The sequence below is a fragment of the Dreissena polymorpha genome, chromosome 12 (assembly GCF_020536995.1).
Source record: "Dreissena polymorpha isolate Duluth1 chromosome 12, UMN_Dpol_1.0, whole genome shotgun sequence".
In the NCBI taxonomy this organism is placed as follows: Eukaryota; Metazoa; Mollusca; class Bivalvia; order Myida; family Dreissenidae; genus Dreissena; species Dreissena polymorpha.
Window position 1 is genome coordinate 43,291,229 of NC_068366.1, and position 15,520 is coordinate 43,306,748.

General features: G+C 32.9%; 1 protein-coding gene and 1 long non-coding RNA gene across 7 annotated transcripts in view; one reads left to right on the top strand and one right to left on the bottom strand.

The window, feature by feature from the left end:
* Positions 1-2,290: 2,290 nt before the first annotated feature.
* Positions 2,291-5,570, bottom strand: LOC127853250 (uncharacterized). Its single transcript, XR_008036541.1, has 3 exons — positions 5,491-5,570; positions 4,721-4,825; positions 2,291-4,152 (listed from the first exon to the last, which is right to left on the bottom strand). It is a non-coding gene; the product is annotated as an uncharacterized LOC127853250 (long non-coding RNA).
* A 200-nt stretch (positions 5,571-5,770) lies between these two features.
* LOC127853234 (epidermal growth factor receptor kinase substrate 8-like protein 2) overlaps positions 5,771-15,520 on the top strand; it is a 49,826-nt gene continuing 40,076 nt past the window's right edge. For 2 of the 6 annotated variants that reach the window (XM_052387555.1, XM_052387556.1), the window contains exons 1-4: positions 5,772-5,946; positions 6,364-7,224; positions 13,164-13,328; positions 14,675-14,923. In XM_052387555.1, the coding sequence (XP_052243515.1) occupies positions 7,170-7,224; positions 13,164-13,328; positions 14,675-14,923 (469 nt within the window). In that variant the 5' untranslated portion in view covers positions 5,772-5,946; positions 6,364-7,169. Of the gene's footprint in view, positions 5,947-6,363; positions 7,225-13,163; positions 13,329-14,674; positions 14,924-15,520 lie in introns of all 6 variants that reach the window. The other 4 variants (XM_052387560.1, XM_052387559.1, XM_052387561.1 and 1 more) reach the window with 4 other exon arrangements.

Here is a 15,520-nt window from a genome sequence, read left to right on the forward strand (position 1 = left end):
TAAAGTCAGTATCAATTGGCTTTTTGTTTTTATTGCATTAATATAAATATGAAATATACGTGTTTACAGTGTGAGCAGTTTTACGTGTAGCCCCTTCTGTTAAAGCATACATAATGTTTTTTTAATAGTTAAAAGTGTTTGGTAAATAAAGTACTACAGGAGTTGCTATATACCCGATGGTATTTTCATACAAGAATATACAGCACCGTCTGAACAGGCAGCAACTGTAGTTGAAAATATAACGTGTACATACAGAGCAGATAGTTGACAATTATAATAAGGGATGTTGCAATACGTGACTTAGAGATTGCGCTGCTGATATGTCATTCGTATTTATTGATGTTTAAGATGCCATCCTATAAATACAAAAACATTGTAAATACATTTTGATAATAATCTTATCGGAAATACAGCGTTATACAGTTTGATACCATATAAAGAGTTTCTGACTTCCACTGATGTCCAATATCAGTGATAGTAAGACCACTTGGCATGTGTCTTATAGTATACGAAATCAACTCGTAACCGCCAATATGCATGCTTTGAAATATACTATGGTATGACAATGTGTATGGCAGGAACAAATATTTAATATATTTCGCAGTTTGTTTGTCCTCTAATTAAGTCAATACATTGTATACAAATCTTATATCGCCTGTTCTTTCAGTTTTCAGTTGTATACCATATTAATAGTCAGCAATAGAAGCGCCCTACGTATGTAAACTGTTTAACAATAACTGCGACATTTAATATTGATGTAGTTTCCTAGTTGCCCTGTTACAATACTATAAAACAACACAATACTTTGAATACTAAAATATGGCAAATTAAATGCATATGAATATGTTTTCATCATACTTACAAAACAGCTTATCTTGCCAGAAGGTATAACTAGCTATAACTAGCTATAACTAGCTATAACTAGCAAGAAAATATATCAAATAATTGATTGCTACACGATGAAACTTATGAGGAGTGCTTCACTCGGGGCAAAATACCCTATCATTTGGTACCATGGCATCTCGGGTCGTTCGTCGTACAAAAAACAGTACACACTGTACTTTAGTTTCAAACAATTACCAATAATAGTCAACAATGACCAAAACTGATATGACAAACTCATCCTAAAAGTCCCGAAATATAAATAAGTTTTCCAACAGATGTGTTAATAGATATGGGAACCGATTGTTAATATGTATTTTCGGAATCGAGTTTTAAATATCAATGAGTTGGATTAATTATTAAATAAACGTTATCAAATTAAAAAAAAGCAAACTGACCCGATATCAAAAGCGATATGTGCGTGTCATAATTCATGAAGTGAAAAAGAATCAATGGGGGAATCACGTGGTCAGAATTGAGAAAACATGGCCGCCGATGCCTCGCTTAGATTGAAAAATTGAGTGTTCAAACAGGTACATCTTCCTTATTACTTACTTGTTTTTAATCGGATTACGCCTATCATATGGCCAGCCGGAAGCGGTTTCATAGAGTATCAACCGTTTCCCTCTGGTTGGTCGGAGTGTGGAGATTTCTCATGGAATATTTTGCGATTTCTTGAACCGTCAATTACTGTTGTACACGCACTAACAATAATATCACTGTTTTTACAATAATTAGCACTGTTTAAGTACCAGTTGTGCATGTGGACGCATTGAAACTTACAAAAAATGGATACATCGATTGCTAATGGCGTTATTTTCAAGGTAAAATTGAGTTTCGATTGGTTTTAACGATTGCTGTTGAGCACGCACATGGCTGTTGTACACGGACAACATTGGCATGTTCTGATACATGTAGCGATACATATCTTATGCAAACGCACTGAAAATGTTAATTCGTATACGAAATTGGCAATGTGGATCATCAAATTTTTTATTTTCAATAGGAATTTTATAGCTAGCCTCTTTCGGTGTAGTTGCCTTTTGTAATGGCTTGCGAGTATTTGAAAATGTTGCTTTTCCTCCAGAGAGTTTTATTTATATTTGTTTTGGATTGCTGTTTTTTGCTTGAATAAATCAGTTTATGATATTCAGAACAATTTTTCATGCTAAAGGGACAAATACATATAAACTTTATAAAGACAGGATTACATTTTACCCTATTACTATACAGTTTGTGACCAGAACATTAAGGATGAATATGATTTGGAATTGGGCATGAATTTTAACAACTTGAAAATGTATTTTATTTCCTACAGATTGTGTGCTGTGTTTTACGCTTTCAGAGATCAATTTATCAAGTATTTTTGCCCAAAGCATATTTATTTCGAGTGAATATACTTAACACATTTGATGATTAGTAGCATTTTTTTCGTCCCAAGTTAGTATTATTAAGAATATTTTTTATTGAAATGATAGTCTTGCATTGGTCTCTTTTCAGTACTCGTTTTACATGAGCCGGATAGAGGACAGACTGTACATATAACCTCGAAGCGGACATGAAACCTTTTAGCTACAGACACCAACTCAGACACATTTCAATTTACAAGGTAACTAGTTTACAACAACAATCATCAATAAGCTTTGATCCTATAACTTCATTACAGTGGCAATATAAAGTTTAGGCCAGCGTGACCGCAGGTAAGTATTTCTGTAGAACTTTGCTAAAAATGCTATTAAATTATGAATAAGTACTGCAAATTAGCCATACCAGACATAGAATAACGTTTAATACGTATCAAATATGGTTTGGACACGACATTTATTGTCAAAATAGCAAGATGGATTATTATGGACTTGGAAGCTGCCATCGTTGGGAAAATCAAGAGTGGGGTACAATTATTTAATCTACGAAACAAATGGTTAAAAAGTTATGTTTGAAATTACCGTTGTTAAACAAGTCTGTCATACAGTCTTAAGCCATTATCTGATCGAGCTGTTATTGTGGTAACAATCAGAAAATTGTATTGGTTTGACTGTTCATTAATTTGTCAAGATTTGGCAATATAACACTTAAGCCTCCCGCCAGAGGTGTGAATACATACTGAATGAACACAATGGGCTCATTCCGTGTGCATATCCAACCCTCTGGCGGGGGGCAAAAGTGGTATTTTGCCCAAGATTTTATTATGTTTAGACTAAACTGCGATTATTGACGATTTTAACAGTGTAAGAATCAGTTTCCAAGATTATATCTCTACTGTACCGCATGTATAAACAAATAAAAACTTCAAAATATCTCTTGCTTTAACAAAGTTGACTCAATGGAACAAATAATATCTTAACATAATAGATCTATAACTGTGTTCTATAATGTATGTTCATCAGAGATCAGGCAAGATGTGCATCAGCAGATACAGATGAACACCCAAGTTGCAACAGTAACAAGATAGAGCCTCAGACTAAGTATGTATATATGTATGTATATAACTAATCTTGGACCTTGTTTCATTTATATAAGTTAAAAATTCAACTTTAAACTATATAATGACAATGTCATATTCTTTAAATTGAAATTATTTGCTAACAATGAAACGGACATACTGAACCAATAGAATCAGATCATTGTTTAACAATAACCATAATAAAATAGCTGATGGCTCTCAATAATCAAAATCATTCAGAACAATGCTTATCATTTGTGTAAGTAGTTAATAGAGTAAACCAAGAAAAACAAAAATATTTAAACATATACAGGTCACTGAGTGAGATGCAGATGGTGTACTATGCCAAACAGAACAGCTTGGCACAAACATGAAAAGTTCTACGAAAGAATCACAGTACAGACTGATATTCTCATTTAAAAAATTCCAAAGATGAGTGAGTACAAATGAGGTTATTACCTAAACATTGTTTCAAAAATATTATATAGGCATTGGAATAATATATTTTGTTTTGAATGGTTGTTCCAATGCTGTTAAACCCATATAAACAAACAAGGAACCAAACTATCAGTGTATGACTCCGAGATATACAAGCACAAATATAATGAAAACATTTATATTTAATCTGTTAATTTCCTAAGTAAAGTAATTTGCGACAATGGTATCTCTAACTCTTCTCCCATCCGATACAGCCTGAAACATATCTCACTTGGCAACCTCTTCTAAAAGCTCCGGATCCACTGCTGATTCCCCCACATCAACCGCAGATTATGAAGAACAGCACAGGCAATGATGATGCGGCTAACATTGGCAGGCTTCATTCTAATCTGTTATAAACAGAAATTGGAGGAATAACATTGAAAAATAATGTTACATCAAAAGTCATTGTTAAAAATGTTGTCAAATTTGTCCCCAATGCTTGATTGAGAGTAAACAGTAACAGCTACTTTTTTCCCGAGTGTAACAATTTACTAATATCTTATGTATTTCTTATGAGCTCTAACAGATACACAAAAACATATCTAAACATGTTTTAATTGTTTTAGCTGGCATTCAGTAATGTATCAGTACTTTACAGTAATACGAGAAAGTTGTGTATACTGCTGTTACATTGACTTGTTCAATATGTCAAAATCAGTTACATTTATTAATATTTAGAATATTCAGCATATTTTCCGTCTATAAGTAAGTTGAATTTAAGAACTGAAGTGTGTCTATAGCATGCAAAAATAACGTTAAGTTATTTATAACTTTTTTCCAACTCTTAGACTTGATATGCCTAGAAATATATGATGATGTCAATTTCGATTAACAATCTTTGTTGATTAAATACATTTTATTTTATAATCTTAAATAAATTTAATCATTAATAATATAAACAATGTCCTTACATACCTCACCATGAAGGACATGAAAGGTTCGCTTCCAAACCCCGAAGGCCCTTTCAATACTGTTTGGTGCCTATTTGAGCAGTTTTGTACTTTTCCTGAGCTTCTGACTCTGTGAAAACAGTTATAAATATGTTGATAGTTTTAATACTGAACTATTTTATTGGAAAAGTGTTGGTACTTGGAGAATCAAGGAAAATCTATTTCATAATTATATGTGTTGAGTATATGCTTAGCATACATGAGTGTCGTTTTGTGTGTTTCGTTTTGTTTTGCAGTTTATGGGGAAAAAAACACGGCAATTTTCAACCAAAATGTGTGTTTTGCCGGATACATAAGATATGTATCGCTACAGGTATTAGCGGAGAAAACGGTATTCCTTGACATGTGCGTGCTCAACAACAGTTGTTCTAGAAGTTGTCCGTGTACAACAGCCATGTGCGTGCTCAACAGCAATCGTTAAAACCAATCGAAACTCAACTTTACCTTGAAAATAACGCCATTAGCAATCGATGTATCCTTTTTTGTAAGTTTCAATGCGTCCACCTGCACAACTGGTACTTAAACAGTGCTAATTATTGTGAAAACAGTGATATTATTGTTAGTGCGTGTACAACAGCAATTGACGGTTCTAGAAATCGCAAAATATTCCATGAGTAATCTCCACACTCCGACCAACCAGAGGGAAACGGTTGATACTCTATGAAATCGCTTCCAGCAGGCCATATGATAGGAGTTATCCGAATAAAAAAAAAGTAAGTAATAAGGAAGATGTACCTGTTTGAACACACAATTTTTTAATCTAAGCGAGGCATCGGCGGCCATGTTTTCTCAATTCTGACCACGTGATTTCCCCCATTGATAGTGTTTCGTGAGTGATCCAAATTGTGCTATCATTTTATGTTTTAAGAATCATATCTTGTGTATCATGACTAGCTACTGCGTTCTTAAATAGCATATGCTATTAAAGCATTATGTTGTCTATCTGATCGAGTATCGATCGATACAAACTTTCGACCCATTAATTACACTTCCTGGTAGATTATGATTGGTTATTAACAAAGCGCCTATGTATCGAGCCGACGCGGAGCTTTATAAGAACCATATAAAACACACTTATCGTATCTAAATAGGCACGTCGTACATAGGCATGGCATTTAATATTTGGATGGTAGTCAGGTGCTAGTGACATTAGGCCTTTATACAGTGAAATAATCAAGAAAAAGATGTTAGGTAAGAGATCATGCATTTTATTTATTGTATATGTCTTAACTATTGTATATATTGTATTCAGCTATGTACGCGTTATAGTTAAATCTAAATAATTATGTGTACTTTGTAATTGATGTTTCCGTCCACCACATGCGCTTAAATCACTAAGCGTATACAAATGTGTCCAATTTAAACATAAAAGTCGCAATAGTACGCTGTTTTTAGGTCAACCTATAATCAGAATCAATAATCTTATATAGGTTTAAGGCCAATAGTTCAGTTATCTGAAATGGTATGTTCTTTTTCCCATTACCTGATCACAGACAAAGCTCGCGTTTCTTTTTAAATGCATGAACCTGTTCAAGAGTTGAATTGGGTCTGGATTACGCTTTGAAACTGCATTTGATTATTCCTATTCCCACAAACGTCTCAAACCAGGTCCGTACTGAGAACCAATACTACTTGCCTTCACCACCACCACCACCACCACCAACGACACCACCACCATGGGCAGCGGAAATAATGCAAGATATAAAAAGCATCAAGCTATCTGTTTCAAAATTAGACAAACTCGAGAAGCTTGTTGACAAAATAAATGCGCGCGTTGAAAAATTAGAAAATGATTCTAAAGCAAAAGACGTGAAAATGTCCGACTTCGAAAACGCAGTGCAATTCGCCAGTAGCGAAATTGAAGACACCAAAAATAAAATAAAGGAAACCAGTTCTGAAATAAAAGTGATCACTAATCAGTACTCAGACATCAAAACCGCTTTATCAGACATTAAAACCAAAACGGACGAATTAGAGGCAAAAACGAACGATTTAGAAAGCAGAAGCATGCGCGAAAACCTGTTATTTTATGGCCTCAGTGAATCAGAACAGGAAAATTGCCAACAAAAAGTCATACAAGTTATATCAGAGCGTCTGCAGTTAACAGACGATATCGTTCTGGATCGTGCTCACAGACTCGGAAAACCTACACATGGAAAATCGAGACCCATCGTTGCCAAGTTTCACTACTATTCACAACGAGAACTGGTCAGAACAACGGCAACATCGAAATACGACGTCCTAAGGAATGCAGGCCTTGGCATAGGCATTCAGCAAACCAAGGCAGTCCTAAACAAGCGGCGGCAACTGAACGACGTATTCAATCGGGAAAAATCAGCCGGGAAGTAAGTCAAGTGGGCTGGCTCCCGACTTATGGTGCGCAACAACAGCAGCGACCAATTCCGTGAAGTTACATGCTAGGACCAAAAGGAGGAACTAAGAACTCTCGTTTGGAACGTGAATGGACTAGTAAGAAAAATTAATGAGGAAGATTTTTTAAACTTTATTGCAGAACATGACTTGATTTTACTCTCTGAAACATGGACACACTCAAAACTGAATGTTAAGCTAGAAATAAATGAATACATCTGTTTCCATCTTTTCGGAAACAAAAGTCACGGAACAAAGAAAGGTCGTTATAGCGGCGGCCTTAGCGTTTATTTTCATAAAAAACTAAATAATAAAATATCAGTTATTGAACACAATAAAAATGGCATAATATGGATAAAGATAAGCAGTGAAATATTAACTACCGACCAAGATGTATTCATTTGTTTATGTTATATTCCACCAGTTACCTCGAAAGTGTTAATAGGCCATGACTTCGATTTTTTCGAGGAAATCGAAAAAGGTGTAGAACATTATGGGCCACTTGGGGCCACATGTATTGTTGGTGATTTCAATGCTAGGACTGGAAATTTATCAGATATTATTAGCAATGATATATACTTAAATGTGACGGGAGACCACGTGCAGGATAACAAAAATGTTGACAATCTAAACGTTCGCCTTAACGCTGATCGCATTATAGATAACTACGGACAAAAATTGATTTCACTATGCAAATCTACAGGTCACATTATAGCGAACGGACGATTTAAAAACGATAAAACGGGACAATATACTTTCTTATCAACACGAGGTCTCAGCGTCACAGACTACTTACTTATTAATATAGAACATACTCATATTTTCAATGACTTTAAAATTCTAAATTGGAATAACTTTTCAGATCATGCTGCATTGTATTTGTCATTAAAATTTAAAAATCGCATATTAGATACTGTTCAAGATAATAATGCGAAAAATGTAACGGAAACGAAATTAATATTTAACCAAGATTTAATTCACGTCTATCGAGAATCATTAAATGCAAATTTACATAAACTTCGTGATTTAAATAGCATGGGTACGGTCGATCAGGTAAATCTGCTCACGAACTTCATGCATGAGCAAGCAACGCGAGTTTTTAGTAAATCGTTTAAAGGGGGTAATCTGAATTCACATAATCGCAGTACACAGCAAAAACCACCGTGGTTTAACAAAGAGTGTCATGAATCGAAACGCGAATTCAATAATGCACGAAATGTATTCAACCGTTGTAAATCAGACGAAAACAGAATTCATTTTTCACAACGGAGAACTATGTATAATAAAATTAGAAATAGAGCCAAATATCTTTATAAAATCAACCAAGGCAAAAAACTCGAAAATATTGCTAAATCCCAGCCTAGAAAATTTTGGAAGACAGTTAAACAAAGCTACACAAATAAAAAGAAAAAGAAAAACAATCTGCAGATAACGGACCTATTTGAACATTTCAATAATCTATTAGGGGAAACGCAACCCACAAATGAAAATTTTAATAACGAAAATGCAGAAAATACATTAATTAACGATGCAGATTTAGACTGCGAAATAACCTTAAATGAAATACATCAAGCAGTGTTTAAACAACAAAACAACAAAGCGTGTGGACCAGATGAAATATCAGCAGAACTTATAAAAAACGCATTTGATATCATATCTCCGTACCTCTACACACTTTATAACAAATTGTTCAACAACGCCGAGTATCCAGAAAGCTGGGGACTAGGTTACATTGTACCTATATTTAAAGGGGGTGACTCGAATTCAGCTAAAAACTATAGAGGTATAACATTAAACAACATTCTTGCCAAGATATATTCGCAAATTATTTTCAACCGACTTACAAAATGGACAGAAAAAAACGAAACTATAATTAAAAATCAGTTTGGTTACCAAAAAGGAAAAAGCACTACTGACTGCATTTTCCTATTACATGCTATAATAGCAAAAGTCATTCATAGTGGACATAAATTATATAGTGCCTTTATCGATTATGAAAAATGCTACGATAAAATCAATCTTCCATTCTTATGGCAAAAACTCACTTCACAAAATATAAGCACGAAAATTATTAATGCTATTAAAGCGATGTATTCCACAGATCTGTAGTGAAAAACAATAATGAGCTATCGGATATCCTATACTCACACCAAGGAGTAAAACAAGGTGACTGCGGCTCATCGCTACTGTTTATGATGTTCGTGAACGATATATTAAACAATATCAATTCGAATATCGACAATGTATTTTCCATCAATGAAATAAAGTTATTTCTAATACTCTATGCAGACGATCAAGTTTTATTTGCGACTTCACCCGCCGCGTTACAATCTATGCTAAAGGACATTGAGATATACTGCAATACATGGAAATTAAAGATAAACACCTTAAAAACAAAAATCATGATATTTGAAAGAAGCACCAGATATACGAATATAGATTTCTTCTTAAACAACGAAAAGCTCGAAATTGTCAATTCCTTTAAATACTTAGGGGTCAATTTCTTTAAAAACGGAAACTGGAACAGAACTCAAAAGAACATCTCAGAACACGCATCAAAAGCTATGCATACATTATTTTCCGTGTTCAATCAATATGAATTTAAATTAAAAGAGAAACTCAAATTATTTGATGTATTAATATCCCCAATTCTCAATTATTCTGCTGAAGTTTGGGGTAATCATATGGCAAAAGACATAGAACTAATACATTCAAAATTTTTACGCAAATTATTGTGTGTAAAAACATCAACCAATCTTGTAGGATTATACGGAGAACTAGGTAGGATCCCGATGCATGAACACAGAAAAATTATTATGTTCCGATATTGGATAAAAATCTTAAATTTAAATGAAAATAGTATTATAAAACAAGTTTATCTCCTATTGAAAAACGACGCCGACAACGGAATCAACTATAACAAAAACAATTGGGCGTCACAAATAAAAGAAATGTTAGAACAATTAGGGTTAACAAATTTATGGATTAATCAAGAACGTATTACTATATCATTAGAGAGCATAAACATTAGAATATTAGATCAATTTAAACAAAATTGGTTAAGTAACATTAATCAATCTGGCAGACTTAGCACATATTGTATTTTTAAAACCAAATTTGAATTTGAACCGTATTTGCACATAATCAAACAAAATAAATATAGAATAGCACTAAGTAAATTCAGACTATCATCGCATAATCTAGAAATTGAACAAGGACGTTACTATAATATAGAGAGAGCAGAACGAAAATGCAAAATATGTTGTACAAATTTAATAGAAAACGAATATCACTTCATGTTAACATGCCCACTATACTCACATCTAAGAAGAAAATACTTCAAATCATATTACTGTAGATGGCCAACATTAACCAAATTTAAATCGCTCATGTCAACTACAAATAAATGTGAACTTCTTCAAATTGCAAAATATATTTACGATGCAAGTAGACTAAGAGAAGAACTCGTAAGCATGTAACTTTCTGACAAAAAAAAAATAATCATCATTGCTTCAAACGTCAATGAAAATTGAATTACTAATTGACTTAACTAATTGTCTGTATATATGTACATTATTCAACTTTTCGCATCGATAACATACATCATTTTATTTGTTGAGAGTGTATGTGAAATACTAGTTTTACTATGTTAATGTATATATATGTACATTAGTCAACATTTTTCATCGATAACATGTACCATTTATACTATGCTGTATATGTGAAATATTGGTACCATTAATACTACATTGTATATGTGAAATATTGGTTTTACTATATCGATAGTAAAAATAGTTTTCTCATTATGCCAAAAGCATGCACTATTGTAATATTTATATATTCTAAATAGTTTTCTCAATATACCAAAAAGCGATTTCTAAATAAATATTTAATGACCATCAAGCATTAACATTGCATTCACGATCTTTGACCTGTAATACTAATATCTTTCTTCCTCTGTATTCAACTAACAATCACAGCAATCTTTACCTGAAGAATTACCATTTGCTTTATCTAATTGTAGGCTAGAAGCTTATTTGTAGCTTAATTGCCGAAATAAATGTTGTTGTTGTTGTTGTTGTTGTTGTTGATTATATTAACAATTCAAAACATTTAAAAATGTGTTAACTAAAGAATCTAATTCATTAATACGTTTTAAAACTTACTATAAAATAACTATGACTAATGCGCAGACGGGTTAACGTTGGGTGTGATCAAATCTAAAGTATAAGTTGCATGATCTATAGTGCTATTCAACCTTTTTGTCGTCATATACCTTCATCTTAATATTAGCAATACCAAATATTATACAGCACACAATTATAATTCACTTTGACAAGTACGGGCGTATACTATTTATGAATAACTGACAGACGGAGACCATGTAATCAATCTACTTATTTACCTACTTATCGATTTACTTATCGACCGGTAAACCTACGTCTATTATCTCAACTGCGTTATGAACACCTTATGACATTTGACTCCAGTTAGTTTTTGATAACTTAAAGGGGCCTTTTCACAGATTTTGGCATGTATTGAAGTTTGTCATTAAATGCTTTATGTTGATTAATGTAACCACTCTGCCATTCGTGCTGATACAATGAGTGATGAATTGTATACTGTATATAAGCAATCCTCGTAGTATCACAAATTTAACGACAAAAACGGATCCTCCAAATTATTCAATTTTTTCGCGTTGCAACGCTTTATAATTGTCAGGTTTTTAAATCGTCAAATATGCAAATTATGGATATTTTAGAGCATGGGGAATGTTCAGTATTACTGTTTCCTCACAAATATCAAAACTACAACGAACATTTGCGAATCCGAAACAAGTTTGTTTAATTTTGTCAATTTACCAAAACGTTAAAAGGCCATTTAATTCATGAATAGTTTAATTAGTTATTTAATTGAACCTTGTTACGCACCTTTATTAGCAATCAATTCGTCGGAAGCAAAATATCATATTTTCTTTGTTTATAGAAAGAAAAATCGTGTGTAGACTTAAAAAGGCATCTATTCCAATATTTGAATATAGTATATATGTATATATTCACATGACGCATTTTAAGGGGGAAAAAACATATTCAGAAAATTTAGAATTTACTTTTTTGTCAGTTTATATTTTGCCTGATTTATTTCCTATTTGTTAACATTAGTGGCTTATATGCTCATCAGTATTGATTGTTCACATTGGGTAAAATCTCAATATGCTTCCATTTTTAACTTTGTAATACGAATGTGTTGCTGTCAGCAATCTCAACGTCAGTTTTATACCGAATAACATATTCAAGTTATCATGTTAAATATAAATTTACTGTATCTTTTCCGAAATATGTTGATATATTTTTTTCGAAAATGTATTAATTTTGGCACTGTTCCTCAATCAACAACTTATGAATAAAAACCTAATGACAATACTGAGACGTTTGAAAATAAAGGGGAAGAAAGGCTTTTCAATATTAAGATACTGAATATGTATCGTTTTCCGATATTTGTTGATATAAAACAAACTGATTGTGCTATGCTTCACAATCCGCACAGTGTGAATAAATCAATATTGACAATATTGACAAGGTTTTTAAAGGGAAGAGACAGCTTTATAGGAAAAAAAACGTTGAAGATGTCTTTGATTTTGTTTTAAAACATTTTATAATTCCACTTAGCATAATTCTAGACTCAGACACACAGAGATTAAAAGCTCAAAAGGCATTTTTAAGTTTTCGGGTTACTTCAAATCATTTACGAAAACAATATGTTAAAATATATCTTCCTTATCTTTTTGCAAACCAAGGCTGTTATTTAACAAATTCAGCATATTTTAACATGCGCGATTTTGTTCTTCCAAAATGAAAATTTAACAATATTTGAATGACATTTCAGAGACAAATGTGTTTTCAAACGGTTACACATTTTTTATATTAAATATACTTTCACTTTACATCTAATGCAAACAACTATGATAAAACAGAGATGAAACTGAGTTATTGAAAATAAAGAGTAACACATTTTACTTTTCCAAAACACTTTTTCAGGTGAAACAACACGTGGCAAATTTATCATAGTCAAATGGGAAAGTAAGCATGACATAGATGAAGAGCGGTTAAAGACATTTGTCGAAGTAAAAACGAGAGAATGTCCGACGATTGTGACAGGGAACATTAAACATGCGGCGCTCCTCGTGTTTAAAACAGAACAAGGTTTTCACCATAATATTATGCATGCTTTTTACAGTACATTTTATTAAATTGTTAACTACAGTTTTGGGTGTCGTATTTTCAATCAAAGTGCGCGCAACACTCTTACTTCATATTTAATTCACTTTAGTATAACCTTGAAACTGCAGTTAAATGCTCACAGTTTATCCCATTAAATATATCTTAACATATTGTTGATGAAGCCATAAAACACAAAAGAAAAATTGTGTTCGTTGTCCAATGTCAAATTAATTATTGAAACATATGTATTTATTTTGATGCACCAATAATAATAAATACAACGGCATGTAAATTCAACCATAATATTGTTGGGAAATGTGCCACCTGTCATAAAATACTGGGAAACCTTTATTATTCGCCAGGCATTAATTTCGCATATTTTTGTCAGTGGACCGATTGACGAATGTAAAATCCTAACGAATAATCATGTCCAACGTTGAAACAAAATTAAGACTGAATTACCGTTGGCACGAGGCATTAAAATCCAACGTAATCCACGCATACATACTCCGTCTGTTTTGTAATCAAGATAAATCCGGTTTCGACACAAAGGCGTGTAAATTATACTGTGTACTTATAATTGACACGTGACATTGCTGTAAAACGCGAATGCAGTAAAGCTTTATCGAATAAGTTGACTTCGTTTAGGTAGCATAGTAATGATAAGCGCTGATTGTTAACAAATTTATTACCCATTGTGTATTGTGTATTTCGAGGGTGTCGCAGATTATAAAGCCATCACGCAGCGGATCCGGATCAAAGACAATAAACGAAATAAAAAGATAACGATGTGTGATCAACACCTGACTTAAATTGATTCTGTGCATTTATTACAAAGCAATTCAGAACATATTGATTTGTATTTGGTTGTTTTCGTTTTTCTATGATAGTAATTGAACATAAGACTTATTGACGATTGGCTTCGTTAACGGTTATTCAGTCCCACTAATCCGCTAATCATAACAATGAACTAGTCAATTGCATAAAATAATAAGGGCCCATTACAAAATACTAATTAATAGGCATGTGACAAACAGGCCACACCTCCTGCAAGTGACTCCCAAGTGTCCTCCCCCTTTGTCGGACATGTATAACCAACAAATAGGATATTGACTGACGCATTTTTGTATTTATAAAAAAAAACTTAAAAAAAATTAAGTGCTGACGAAATAGTCAAATTTTTATTACGAAGTGTCGTGCTGACGAAAAATAATGGTTTCACAGTATTATGATAAAATTTCTCTTTTGCTGGAGTTTCACATTTTTATTTTATTTTAACTGAATGCATTTAAAGGCATCTCTAAGCGAACTCATGACATCATTCACAGGAACGGACATTCTTCAGTGCCAATTACTGGATCCGTACTTTTGGAAAGTACATAGCATTAGCGTTGTCGACGAATCCACATCCCTCTGGGTTACCAACATTCCGGTGAAGTGTGAGGAAAGGGATCTGTTCAAGTTTTTTACTAATTCAAAAAGTCTCGATAATCTGAAGCTAGACACACCAAGGGTCGATCGCAACTACTTTTCACCTGAAGACGGAGTGGCAGTGGTGCATCTGAAAACGTTAAAAGGTAACGACCTAATTATATAACTTTAAAGTTATAACTTATTCTCATATCAAAGAATAAGAACTGATTAAATAAAAAGTAGGAAGAGTAAAGTTTAGTTTATACGGCTTCACAAATTTAATCGTAAGCATCGGCGATCATTCATATTTACGTAATGTTAGAATAAAACAAATCTCAATTAAACAAATCTCTTATTATTCTCTTTATTTCCCAACAATTAACGCCTCTATTTCTAGGATTTATAAAATAAAAGAGGTTAAAACTGTGCAGTGATAAAGACATAAAAAAATGGGGGTTAGTCTCTATTCCGCGATGTGCTGAAAAGCTACGTATTTCCAACTAGTCAATCGTCCAAAATTACATGTTTTTATATCCATACATGCATTTTTATTGTGTTTAAATATAAAAACGCATGTGGTGGGCTTGATTCCTGTATAACATATAACAATATTTTAAACTTTATACACCCAACAAAAGTTATAACATGCAACGGACTTACTTGTCCTGTAATTTAAAAAAGGAATAAGAAACTAAATTTAAGTTCCTTATTGAATCGGTCGCCTGAACAACCATGTTGTTTTATAGTATCGTAGGTTTATT